Raw genomic sequence first — 13,966 nt, 5'->3', positions numbered from 1 at the left:
CATTTAAGTGATCTGAATGTTTACCCCAGCAAAATTCATCTAAATATCATGGCATACAATAATGGTTATTGTATGATATAGCCTGCTTCTCTCCTTTATCATTTTTGCGCATGAGAGGATGCTTGCTGTTATGGAAAGGTTAATGCTTGAGGACTATGGAAAGTACTTCTAATTGCTAGTAACAGCACATTTTTTGTCATTTGTTTTTTCCTAAGTACACACCAGACACTCTTGTATAGAGGTACAATCGACCCCCGCAATTCGCGGACTCACAATTCCCGTACTCACCCATTCGTAGACTTTTCTATGGGCCGTATCTACTATTATTTGCAGAAAATCACCCATTCGCAGTAATTTCCACTGAGAAATATTCCCAAATTCTTTATTTTCATATATTTTTGTGATTAAATTAAGTTTTTTTGATAAAACTATTAAAATACTCATGTATAAGCATTTTTAGAGTGGGGTGTTTCCGTTCTTGGCGGGATGCTGAGAAGCGAAAACTGCCATTAACCCTTAAACGCCGAAGGAGTATATTAAAAATCGTCTTTCGTGTGCCGGGGGGGTCTCGGAGTGAGCGCGGAAGTGGAAAAAATATATTTTTTTTTAAATCACAGCGCGCTTAGTTTTCAAGATTAAGAGTTAATTTTCAGCTCCTTTTTTTGACATTGCCTGAAGTTTAGTATGCAACCATCAAAAATAAAAAAATTATCATTATCATATATAAATAATGTGATATATGATAGTGCGAAAACAAAATTTCATATATAATTGTATTCAAATCGCGCTATGCGCAAAACGGTTAAAGGTAACGACTTAATATTTTTTTCGTTGTAATGTACACTAAATTGCAATCATTTTGGTATATAACACATTGCAAAACGATAAAAGCAACACAGAGAAAATATTATCACAAAATGATACATGAATTCGTAACGAGCGGACGTAAACAAATATTTTTTTCAAAAATTCACCATAAATCTAAATATTGTCCTAGAGACTTCCAATTTCTTTCAAAATGAAGACAAATGATTGAATATTACTATACTGTAAGAGTATTAGCTTACACTTGCAGTTTTTGACCATATCTGAGGAGTTAAAGTGGACCAAATGTCGAATTTTTTTATATATTTTTTTATATGCAATTATTTCGGAAATTAAAAAAGCTACAACCTTCAAATATTTATAGTTTTATTCTACATGAAATTGCGCACATTTTCATATATAAAACTCAATGAAATTCCTATTATGAAACGGAGCAAATATTCCGAGAATGCGACATACGCATTTCGGAGATTTGCGGCGGAGAATCCGCGAGCGGAGGGAAGGAAAGTTTTTTAAATTCACCATAAATCTAAATATTGTGCTAGAGACTTCGAATTTGTTTCAAGATGAAGATAAATGACTGAATATTACTAGACTGTAAGAGTTTTAGCTTACAATTGCGTTTTTCGACCATTTTGGTAGAGTCAAAGTTGACCGAACGTGGTTTTTTTCTATATATCGGGATTTACATGCAAATATTTCGAAAATAAGAAAAGCTACAACATTCAATTATTTTTTGTTGTATTCTACATGAAATTGCACACATTTTCATACATAAAACTTTATGTAACAGCTAATTTAAAATGGTGCAAACATTACCACAATCGCATGTATGAATTTTTTGGAAGAGTTACTGCGCGGACGTAAGGAAAATGTTATTTTTTTCATAAATTCACCATAAATCGAAATATTGTGCTAGAGACTTCCAATTTGTTGCCAAATGAATGTAAATGATTGAATATTACTAGAATATAAGAGTTTTAGCTTACAATTCCGTTTTTCGACCATTTCGGTAGAGTCAAAGTTAACCGAAGGTTGAAAATTTGTCACTTATAATTTTTTATATGAAAATATTTCAAAACTGATAAATCTACAACCATGGGTTGTTTTTAGTTGTACTGTGCATGAAATTGCACACATTTCCAAAAAATAAAACTTTATGTAACAGCTGACTTAAAATGGTGCAAACATTACCACAATTGCACGTATGATTTTTTTCCGAAGAGTTACCGCGCGGATGTAAGGAAAAAGTTTTTTCATAAATTCACCATAAATCGAAATATTGTGGTAGAGACTTCCAATTTGTTGCAAAATGAAGGTAAATGATTGTATATTACTAAAATATAAGAGTTTTAGCTTACAATTGCATTTTTCGACCATTTTGGTAGTCAAATTTGACCGAAGGTTGAAATTTTGGCACTTATCGTTATTTATATGAAAATATCTCAAAACTGATAAAAGCTGCAATCATGAGTATTTTTTTGCTGTATTCTACATAAAAATGCACACATTTATATATAACACTCCATGTAACGGCTAATTTAAAATGGTACAAAAAATTATGTCAAAGTGACGAAATAATTTCGTAGACGTGTCGCCGACACTTTTTAGTGCGGCAAGAAAGAAATTCGCGCTTGCGTGCCTGCGTAACGATTGTAAACAAAACAACACCTTGATCCGTGAACTCCCAGCATCCCCCAAGGCGCGTAATTCAAGAGTTTTTGGCTGGTAGGCCTATAAGCATTTTTCCGCGAATTTTTAAAAAACTTTTATATGTCGACGTAAAATACGTCCACTCGGCATTTAAGGGTTAACCGAAACTCAGCGATTTATGGTGCTTATGGTGCCGAGTTTCGGTTAATGGTGCCTTCGTTAGGTACATTATGTCACCATAATTCTATCATTGGCATCTTATGGCGCCAATAACCGATACCCGGCCCCTTATGGTCTAGCCCCATAAAACCTGATTGCCATTAACAGAGTTTCCTGATAACCAGGGACTGCCTGTATCATGAATGTACATGAAAACTACATTTCCAAAAGTGGATATTTTATTTAAGTTTATTTTGGAGTAAGTGGGAGTCAACTTAGAGTAAGTGGTTATCAACTATGTTAAAGTAACTGTACAAAAGTAAACAGTTATAGGCTTTCTCTGACACTGTCCATAAGTTACATTTGCACAACAAAATCAATAGAGCTGTCCCCCGGTATTCACAAGGGATGCATACCACATCTACCTGTGAATATCAAATTCCTTCTAAAAATGCATTTAACTGCCTATTTTAACAGTTCAAACACCAAACAACCACTCTAAAATGCTTATAACTACCTATTTTAACAATTCAAACACCAAGGACCACCTCTAAAATGCTTATAACTACCTATTTTAACAGTTCAAACACCAAAGAGCCACTCTAAAATGCTTATAACTGCCTATTATAACAGTTCAAACACCAAACAGCCCCTCTAAAATGCTTATAACTGCCTATTTTAACAGTTCAAACACCAAAGAGCCACTCTAAAATGCTTATAACTGCCTATTTTAACAGTTCAAACACCAAACAGCCCCTCTAAAATGCTTATAACTGCCTATTTTAACAGTTCAAACACCAAAGAGCCCCTTTAAATGCTTATAACTGCCTATTTAAACAGTTCAAACACCAAACAGCCACTCTAAAATGCTTATAACTACCTATTTTAACAGTTCAGACACCAAGGACACCTCTAAAATGCTTATAACTGCCTATTTTAACAGTTCAAACACCAAGGACCCTCAACTAAAATGCCTATAACTGCCTATTTCAATAGTTCAAACACCAGAGCCCCTCTAAAATGCTTTATAACTTCCAACTAACTGCCTAAATATTTTAACATTCCAAACAAACAAAGAACCCACAGCCCCTCTGAAATGCTTATAACTGCCTATTTTAACAATTCAAACACACCCCAAACGGAGCCCCTCTGAAATGCATTGACTTGCAACTGCCTATTTAACGTTCAAACACCAAACGAGCCCCTCTAAAATGCTTATAACTGCCCTATTTTTAAACAGTTCAAACACAAAGAAGCTTAAACCTGCTTATAACTGCCTATTTTAGCAGTTCAAATACCAAAGAGCCCCTCTAAAATTCTTATAACTGTCTATTTTAACAGTTCAAACACCAAACAGCCCCTCTGAAATGCTTATAACTGCCTATTCTAACAATTCAAACACCAAAGAGCCCCTCTAAAATGCTTATAACTGCCTATTTTAACAGTTCAAAAACAACCACCAGACCACTCTAAAATGCTTATAACTGCCTATTTTAACAGTTCAACACCAAAACAGCCCCTCTAAAATGCTTATAACTGCCTATTTTAACAGTTCAAACACCAAAGACCCTCATCTAAAATGCTTATAACTAGCTATTTTAACAGTTCAAACAACAAAGAGCCCCCCTAAAATTCATATAACTGCCTATTTTAACAGTTCAAACACCAAACAGCCACTCCAAAATGCTTATAACTGCCTATTTTAACAGTTCAAACACCAAAGAGCCCCTCTAATATGCTTTTAACTGCCTATTTTAACAGTTCAAACACCAAAGAGCCACTCTAAAATGCTTATAACTGCCTATTTTAAAAGTTCAAACACCAAAGACCCCATCTAAAATGCTTATATCTGCCTATTTTAAGTTTAAAAACCAAATAGCCCCTCTAAAATGCTTCTAACTGCCTATTTTAACAGTTCAAACACCAAACAGCCCCTCTAAAATGCTTATAACTGCCTATTTTAACAGTTCAAACACCAAAGAGTCACTCTAAAAATGCTTATAACTGCCTATTTTTAAACAGTTCAAACACCAAAGAGTCACTCTAAAATGCTTTTAACTGCCTATTTTAACAGTTCAAACACCAAAGAGTCACTCTAAAATGCTTTTAACTGCCTATTTTATCAGTTCAAACACCAAACAGCCACTCTAAAATGCTTATAACTGCCTATTTTAACAGTTCAAACACCAAACAGCCCCTCTAAAATGCTTATAACTGCCTATTTTAACAGTTCAAACACCAAAGGAGCCCCACTCTTAAAATGCTTTTTATAACTGCCCCTAAAAAAAAAACTTGCCTATTTTAAACATTCAAACACCAAAGACCCCTCTAAAATGCTTATAACTGCTATTTTTAACAGTCTTTTAAACACCCAAACAAGCCACTCTAAATGCTTTATAACTGCCTATTTTCCCAGTTTTCAAACACAGCCACTCTAAAATGGCTTATTAACATGCCTTATTTTAACAAAGACCAAACACCAACCCAACCACTCTAAAATGATATAACTGCCTATTTTAAACAGTTTCAACACAAACAATCACTAACTAAAATGCTTATAACTGCCTATTTTTAACAGTTCAAACACAAACAAAGAAGTCCACTCTAAAATGCTTTTTTTTTATAACTGCTATTTTGCTATTTTTAACAACAGTTCAAAACAAACAAACAAACAGCCCCCTCTAGATGCTTATAACTGCCTATTTTTAACAGTTTCAAACACCAAAAAGCCAGCCCCTCTAAAAATGCTTATAACTGCCTATTTTTAACAGTTCAAACACCCAACGCCCCTCTGAAATGCTTATAATGCCTATTTTAACAGTTCATACACCAAAGCCCTCCCCTTCTAAAAAATTTGGGGGGCCCCTTATAAAGGCCTTTTTTAACAAGTTCAAACACCAAAGAGCCCCTCTAAATGCTTATAACTGCCTATTTTGCCAACAGTTTCAAACCAAAGAGCCCCTCTAAAATGCTTATAACTGCCTATTTTAACAGTTCAAACACCAAAGAGCCCCTCTAAAATGCTTATATCTGCCTATTTTAACAGTTCAAACACCAAACAGCCCCTCTGAAATACTTATAACTGCCTCATTTTAACAGTTCAAACACCAAGGACCCTCATCTAAAATGCTTATAACTACCTAATTTAACAGTTAAAACACCAAGGACACCTCTAAAATGCTTATAACTACCTATTTTAACAGTTCAAACACCAGAGCCCCTCTAAAATGCTTATAACTGCCTATTTTAACAGTTCAAACACCAAACAGCCCCTCTAAAATGCTTATAACTGCCTATTTTAACAGTTCAAACACCATAGAGCCCCTCTGAAATGCTTATAACTGCCTATTTTAACAGTTCAAACACCAAACAGCCCCTCTAAAATGCTTATAACTGCCTATTTTAATAGTTCAAACACCAAACAGCCTCTCTAAAATGCTTATAACTACCTAATTTAACAGTTAAAACACCAAGGACACTTCTAAAATGCTTATAACTGCCTACTCTAATAGTAGTTCAAACACCACAGAGACCCTCTTAAAACAACAATGATTGCTCATTATAATATTTCAAATACCAAAAACTATATGAAACTTAGGAATAAGTGGTAGTCAACTATGTAAAGTTAATGTACTACAGTAAACAGTTTCAAAGGTTATCTATGACACTGCCCATAAGTTACATTTGCATGACATAATCAATAAACTATTTTAAATCTCCTATTAGCAGCCATTTTAAGAAAACCCTTGTAAACAACTTACCTATGAACGTCTCCCGCAGCTACGTCATGAATCAAAAGATAAAACTTCAGAATGTTCGGTGAAAACCACTTTGGAAAACGGGCTGGGGTCTGGTGGTGCTGTTGGTGCTGATACTGCGACAAACGATTTAGCTGATCCAAGGGATTTTCGCTCGTGCTTGCAATGACCTGAGGTAGAAATTATTCTTGTTTACAAGCAGGGAAATGTAAGACCTTTCCTTAACCTAACAAAACAGTCAAAGTTTTACTTCAAATTCAGACTATGTTTTTGCTACCTTATATTCAATGCAGTAACAAATACTAGACTAGACCTTCCTTTCATTACTCAGCAGACAAACCACATTCACATGGAAGAAGCCAACAGGGGCAACTGACTTGAACAGTGTTCATTTGAAAGGAGTAACAGAAGGTAGTAATAGGAAATAGAGAAAGAGGAGATAGGTACATAATTGGAAAAGAATAAATAAGTTAACAACTTAACCCTCTTACGCCGAAGCGGTAAAAAAAAAAATTGTTTCCCGTGTGCCGGAGGTGTTTCAGAGTGAGCGCGGAAGCGGAAAAAATATTTTTTTCAAAAAATCACAGCGCACTTATTTTCAAGATTAACCCTCTTACGCCGAAGCCCTAAAAATCAAAACCTCTCCTGTATGCCGGCGCCGGTTTGGAGTGAGCGCGGAACCGGAAAAAATAATTTTTTCAAAAAATCACAGCGCGCTTAGTTTTGAAGATTAAGAGTTCATTTTTGGCTCATTTTTTTTTCATTGCCTGAAGTTTAGTATGCAATCATCAGAAATGAAAAATAATATCATTATCATATGTAAATAATGCGATATATGGTAGCGAAAAAGAAAAAAAATTCATAGATAATTGTATTCAAATCACGCTGTGCAAAAAACGGTCAAAGCTAACGAGTTTTTTTTTTTTCGTTGTATTGTACACTAAATTGCAATCATTTTGATATATAATACATAGTAAAACAATAAAAGCAACACCGGAAAAATATTATCACAAAATGATGTACGAATTCGTAACGAGCGGACGTAAAAAAATGTTATTTTCAAAAATTCACCGTAATTCTAAATAATGTTCTAGAGACTTCCAATTTGTTTCAAAATTAAGACAAATGATTGAATATTACGATACTGTAAGAGTTTTAGATTAGAATTGCAGATTTCGACCATTTCGGACGAGTTAAATTTGACCGAATGTCGAAATTTTAATATATATATTTTTTCATATGCACATATTTCGAAGATGGAAAAAGCTACAACCTTCAATTATTTTTTATTGTATTCTTCATGAATTTGCGCACATTTTGATATATGAAACTCTATAAAAAGGCTAATATGAAAAGGAGCAAATATTAGGATATGCCATGTACGTATTTCGGAGACTTGCGGCCGCGAATCGCGCGCGGAGTGAAGGTAAATATATTTTTCAAAAATTCACCATAAATCACAATATTGTTTTTAGAGACTTCAAATTTGTTTCAAAATGAAGAAAAAATGACGGAATATTACTAGGCCGTAAGAGTTTTAGCTTACAATTGCGTTTTTCAACTATTTCGGTAGAGTCAAATTTGACCGAACGTGGTTTTTTTTCTATTTATCGTGATTTATATGCAAATATTTCGAAAAGAGAGAAAAGCTACAACCTTCAATCATTTTTAGTTGTATTCTACATGAAATTGCGCACATTTTCATATATAAAACTTTATGTAACAGCTAATTTTAAAGGGTGCAAACATTTCGACAATCGCACAAAAAAATTCTGATTTTTTCGGAAGAGTTAAACCGCGCGAACGTAATTTTTTTTTTTCATAAATTCACCATAAATCAAAATATTGTGCTAGAGACTTCCAAGTCGTTGCAAAATGAAGGTAAATGATTGAATATTACTAGAATATAAAGAGTTTTAGCTTACAATTGCGTTTTCGACCATTTTCGGTAGAGTCAAAAAGTTGACCGAAAGTTGAAATTTTTTGCACTTAACGTTATTTATATGAAAAATATTTTCAAAACTGATAAAAAGCTACAACCATGGGTTGTTTTTTGTTGTATTGTGCATGAAATTGCGCACATTTCCATATATAAAACTTTATGTAACGGCAAATTTAAAAGGGTGCAAACATTAGGACAATCGCACGAAAAAATTTATCGGAAGAGTTATCGCACGAACGTAAGGAAAAAGTTTTTTCATAAATTCACCATAAATCGAAATATTGTGCTAGAGACGTCCAATTTGTTGCAAAATGAAGGCAAATGATTGAATATTACTATAATATAAGAATTTTAGCTTACAATTGCGTTTCTCGACCATTTCTGTAGAGTCAAATTTGACCGAAGGTTGAAATTTTTGCACTTATCGTTATTTATATGAAAATATTTCAAAATTGATAAAAGCTACAATCATGAGTATTTTTTAGTTGTATTGTGCATGAAATTGCGCACATTTTCATATATAATACTTCATGTAAAGGATAATTTAAAATGGTGCAATAATTATGTCAAAGTGACAAAATAATTTCAGAGATGTGTCACTGATACTTTTTAGTGCGATAAGAAAGAAATTCGCGCTTGCGCGCCTGCGTAGCGATTGTAAACAAAACAACGCCTTGATCCGTGAACTCCCAGCATCCCCCAAGGCGCGTGATACAAAAGTTTTCGGCTGGTAGGCCTATAAGTATTTTTCCGCGAATTTTTAAAAAAACTTTTTTGAGCCGACGTATGATACGTCCAATCGGCATACGGGAGACATTTTGACTCGACGTTTAATACGTCCAATCGGCGTAAGAGGGTTAAGAGATCATTTTTGGCTCCTTTTTTTGTCATTGGCTGAAGTTTAGTATGCAACCATCAGAAATGAAAAAAAATATCATTATCATATATAAATAATGCGATATATGATAGCGCAAAAATGACAATTTGTCCAAAATTGCATTTTTCCTAACTATACAAACCTGAGGTCCTTTTACAATAGGAAGGTACTAGCGGCAGCTGGATAGGTCGTAAGCTTTCGAACAAGGGGTTCGGTAGTTAACTGCTTGTCCGACAGGCGCGCGCGCGACTGGGAGGTAAACAAATCACTTTTGCTTTTGGCCCAAGCAAAAACTGCAGAGTGAGGGGTGGCATGAGGTGGGGCTATGTGTAAAAGGACCTCAGGTTTGTATAGTTAGGAAAAATGCAATTTTGGACAAATTGTCATTTGTTCCGACACGGCATACAAAACCTTCCTCGTCCTTTTACAATAGGAAGACTCACTTCTTGGTGGGAGGAATCTGAGTCTTTTGTGAACAGACTGGTGTTCGCCCAACCTTGGAAGTCTCCCCTGGTCGTAAGAGCGAGGGAGGGATCCAAGCCTCTGTCCGATTGATCGGGTGTGCACCGCAGGATCAATGGTCAGACCTCTGGACCGAGTACTAAGAGAGAGGCAAGCGTATCTCTTCGTACCAGCAATGTAAGAACTTGTTCCTGTACAGGAGCAAATATAAAGTCATGGGTTTGACTCTTGTAGGCATCCACTTCCCCCCCCTTGTAGGAGGAAGTGGTGGATATTCTGCTCCTATCCCTAGTGAAAGGGATAGGATGGGGCTCTGTCATATAGCTCACCTGCATCTCGTCCTCATCCAGCGTAGTGACGACCGTGGCCCTCTGCCCACAGGTAGAGGAGGAGGAAAAAGACGGGAAGAGGGAGCCAGTCACTCACTCATTCACACATCCATCCACACAGTCACACCAGGACTCGATGCTGTTTCAGACCTGCGAGGGTCTGGGTTTGCTACACAACCTTGTTTGAGCAGCCACCACCCGGGATCCCCAAGGAAAAGGGTATCCAAAGGGACCTGTTGGCAATATCCCGAAGGTAAGAAACGGACGTTAAAGGTTATGTCTGGGTTTTAGTACCCCACACCCCTGGCCCTTTCAGGACCTGCGCCACGGAGAAGTTCTTACGAAACGCCAACGAGGGGCCAATACTTCTGACTTCGTGAGCTCTCGGACGGGACGTACGGATGTCGTCACTACCATCAGCCTCATACGCCCTCCTGATGACCTCACGCAGCCAGAATGAAAGAGTGTTCTTGGATCACTTCTTTCTTGGTTACCCCGGTGCTAACCGAAGAGGCGTCGACATCAGGCCTGAGGTGTCGAGTTTTCTTCAGATAGCGCCGTAGCGCCCTCACAGACAAAGCACATCTCATCCGCATCATTATCGGTGAAGTCCATTAGGGAGGGAATCGTGAAGGACTCGAACCTGTCGTCAGGGACCGACGGTTTCTGAGTCTTCGCAACGAAGTTCGGGACGAAACTCGGAGGTCACCAGATTCCCATCCCCTAGGAGGTGTCGAACCATCATAGGAAAGACCATGAAGTTCCCCTACTCTCTTCGCCGATGCCAGGGCCAGCAAGAAGAGGGTTCTTGAGGGTCAGATCCCTGTCTGACGACTCTCGGAGTGGCTCGAACGGCTTTCGAGTCAAACTCCTAAGGACGAGAGTCACATCCCACGCAGGGGGCCTGAGTTCCCTAGGTGGGCAAGACCTTTCGAAGCTCCTCATAAGCAAGGAGATCTCGAACGAGTTCGAGATGTCCAATCCCCTCAGTTTCAGGACGAGAGCCAGGGCGGCTCTGTATCCTTTGGACTGTGGGGACTGAGAGGAGCTTCTCTCGGCGAAGAAAAACGAGGAAATCCGCTACCTGCTGAAGAGTGGCTCTGAGAGGAGATAGACCCCGTCTACGACACCAACCACAGAAGACCGGCCCACTTCCCCCTGGTACACAGCTGCAGAGGACTGACGGACGTTTTCCAGCCATCTCTGTTGCTGCGCTACGAGAAAAGCCTCTCGTTCGCAAGAGATGGTGGATAACAGCCAGCCGTGAAGACTAGGGACTGGACTGCTCGGTGGTACCGCTCGACGTGTGGCTGGGCGGAGAAGGTTGTGCCAAGGGGGAATCTCTCTCGGTTCTCCTGCAAGAAGAGCCAGCAGGTCCGGATACCAAATGGCCTGTGGCCATTTGGGAGCCACCAGGTATCATCCTGAGATTCGGGGTGACCAGTGCTCGACTGATCACCTTGCGAATCAGGCTGAATGGGGGATAAAGGCATAGACGAAGAGGTTGTCCCACGGGTGTTGAAGAGCGTCCTCTTGCAGCTGCCCATGGGTCCGGCACGGCCGAGAAGAACACCTGGAGCTTCCTGTTGTGCGGGTGTGGCGAACAGATCCACGACTGGTCGCCCCCCCACAGGTCGAAGAGCCTTTCCGCCACGTCCTGGTGTAGAGACCACTCGGTCCCTATCACCTGATCCCGACGGCTGAGCGTGTCTGCTACTACATTCCTCGTTCCCATGGGAATGTAGCGTGCCGACAGCTCTATTGAGTGTGCCTGGGCCCACTCGTGCACTGCCGAGTCAACTGGTACAACGGGAGAGACACTAGGCCCCCCGCCCCCCTGTTTGTTGACGTAGGCCACTACCGTGGTGTTGTCGCACATCAACACCACTGAGTGTCCCATCAAGCGGTCCTGGAACTCTTGGAGAGCGAGGAACGCTGCCTTGAGTTCCAGTACATTGATGTGAAGGTGCTTGTCGTTCTCGTCCCACACTCCTGAAGTCAGCAACTCTCCAGGTGTGCGCCCCATCCCTCGGTCGATGCGTCTGAGAACAGCTGCATGTCCGGGGGGGGAGTGCGCAGAGGCACTCCTCTTAAGAGGTTCCTGTCGTCCAGCCACCAGGCTAGGTCCTGCCTCACCTCCGGTGTCAGTGACACTGGAAAGCTTGGGGGATCCGTCGCCTGTGACCAACTCTCCTTTAGTCTCCACTGAAGAGACCGCAGGTGAAGACGCCCGTGAGGGACTAACTTCTCGAGTGACGACAGGTGTCCGATCACGACTTGCCATCGCTGAGCTACCTGTTCCTGCCGAGACAGGAACTGGTTGGCTGCCTCCCTGAGTCTGCTGATCCGCGAGTCTGCGGGGAAGACTCGCCCTGCTACCGTGTCGATCAGCATACCCAGGTACTTCATCCTCTGCTTGGGCTCGAGATCGGACTTTTCGAAGTTCACAACGATCCCCAGATCGCGACAGAACTCGAGCAGTCGATCCCTGTCTGTAGCAACTGCGAGCGGGAGCTCGCCAGGACTAACCAATCGTCGAGATACCTCATCAGACGTATCCCGTGCGAATGGGCCCAAGCAGACACCAGAGTGAACACCTGTGGGGCGGTTGAGAGACCGAAGCAAAGTGCCCTGAACTGGTACACCGTCCCGTCGAGGATGAAGCGGGAGGTACTACTTTCTGGAGGACTGATGAATGGGTATTTGGAAATACGCATCCTTCACGTCCACTGAAAGCATGAAATCGTTCTCCCTGATGGAGTCGAGCACTGAACGTGCGTCTCCATCGTGAACCGGGTCTGGCGAACAAACCGGTTCAGAGGAGAGAGATCTATCACCGGGCGCCAGCCTCCCGTAGACTTTTCCACCAGGAAGAGTCGACTGTAAAAGCCCGGTGACTGATCCGTGACGATTTCTACAGCTCTCTTGCTCAGCATGGTCTTGATCTCCTGTCTCAATGCTACGTCCTTCGATGACCCTGGAACGTACGACTGCTGTTGGACCGGGTTGGAGGTGAGGGGTGGCCGAGATTCGAAGGGTAATAGATATCCCTCCCGAAGGACATCTACAATCCAGGTCTCGGCGCCGTAGCGCTGCCAAGTTGCCCAATGGCTGGCCAGGCACACCCCCCCTTCCTTCCGGCAGCAGGTGAGGGGGAACGCCGTCTCTAGCGTTTCCCCCCTTTCTTCGACTTCTTCCCAGAGCCTCCACGGGAGGAGGAGGCTGGAAGGAGGGCTGGTTACGGCTCCCCTTTGTAGAAGTCGAAGAAGACAGGAGTCTTTCCCCGGGGCTTCGACGCAGCTACCGTCTTAGCCACCGAGGAAGCGCTAGCCGAGCTCTTTGACTTGGCCGCAGTCCCGAGGCTGCCCAGAAGCCTTCGAGACGCCTGGTGAACCAGACGGTCACTGTCGTCAGTGCGCCGTCTGTCCACCGCAGCGTCCACCATCTCTCCTGGGAAGAGAGACGTGGAACTCGTAAAGGTCCGTTGCGAAAGTCCCAACGCCGCTTCACGCCCGGCCGCCTTGGAAACCCGAGTAAGGACAGCGTCCCTACGTCGGAGAACCATGGTTGGCCCACAGGTTCACCGTCTGGTGGGCAAGGAAGGAGATGGCTCTTCCCCCAGACTGGCAAGTCTCCTAAAGGCCGAGTCATCTTCGGGAGAAAATTCCCCCCCCGGAGTTGGCTGCGACCTTAGATACTGTGAGGGACCACAGATCTAACCAGGAGACGGCCTGGAAAGCTGCCATGGCAGTAGATTCCAAGGCCGAGTGCCTCTTGCTGCGAGAAACCATAGGTTCTCGGACAGGAGCTGCTGCAGAGACACACCGGAGTCAGCCTGGCTAACTCCGGGTTCACCTGTTTTGGGCGGCATCGGGTCCTCAGATGGCACGTAAAAACGCCGCTGTCGCAGCAGAGGAGGTGGAAGCAGCTTGCTCGACCTGCCAGACTTGAGAGAACCGTC

The 13,966-nt window shown here is 41.3% G+C and overlaps 1 protein-coding gene across 2 annotated transcripts in view; it reads right to left on the bottom strand.

Annotated features, from left to right (window-relative positions):
- LOC135209177 (trafficking protein particle complex subunit 8-like) overlaps positions 1 to 13,966 on the bottom strand; it is a gene marked incomplete in the record, with an annotated part of 65,442 nt that overhangs the window by 44,606 nt on the left and 6,870 nt on the right. For both annotated transcript variants that reach the window (XM_064241855.1, XM_064241857.1), the window contains 1 exon segment: positions 6,399 to 6,565. In XM_064241855.1, coding sequence (XP_064097925.1) covers positions 6,399 to 6,565 — 167 coding nt within the window.

The sequence above is a fragment of the Macrobrachium nipponense genome, chromosome 37, assembly GCF_015104395.2.
Source record: "Macrobrachium nipponense isolate FS-2020 chromosome 37, ASM1510439v2, whole genome shotgun sequence".
Classification (NCBI taxonomy): domain Eukaryota; kingdom Metazoa; phylum Arthropoda; class Malacostraca; order Decapoda; family Palaemonidae; genus Macrobrachium; species Macrobrachium nipponense.
The sequence above is the reverse complement of the archived record's forward strand: the minus strand, read 5'-3'. Positions and strand labels throughout refer to the sequence as shown.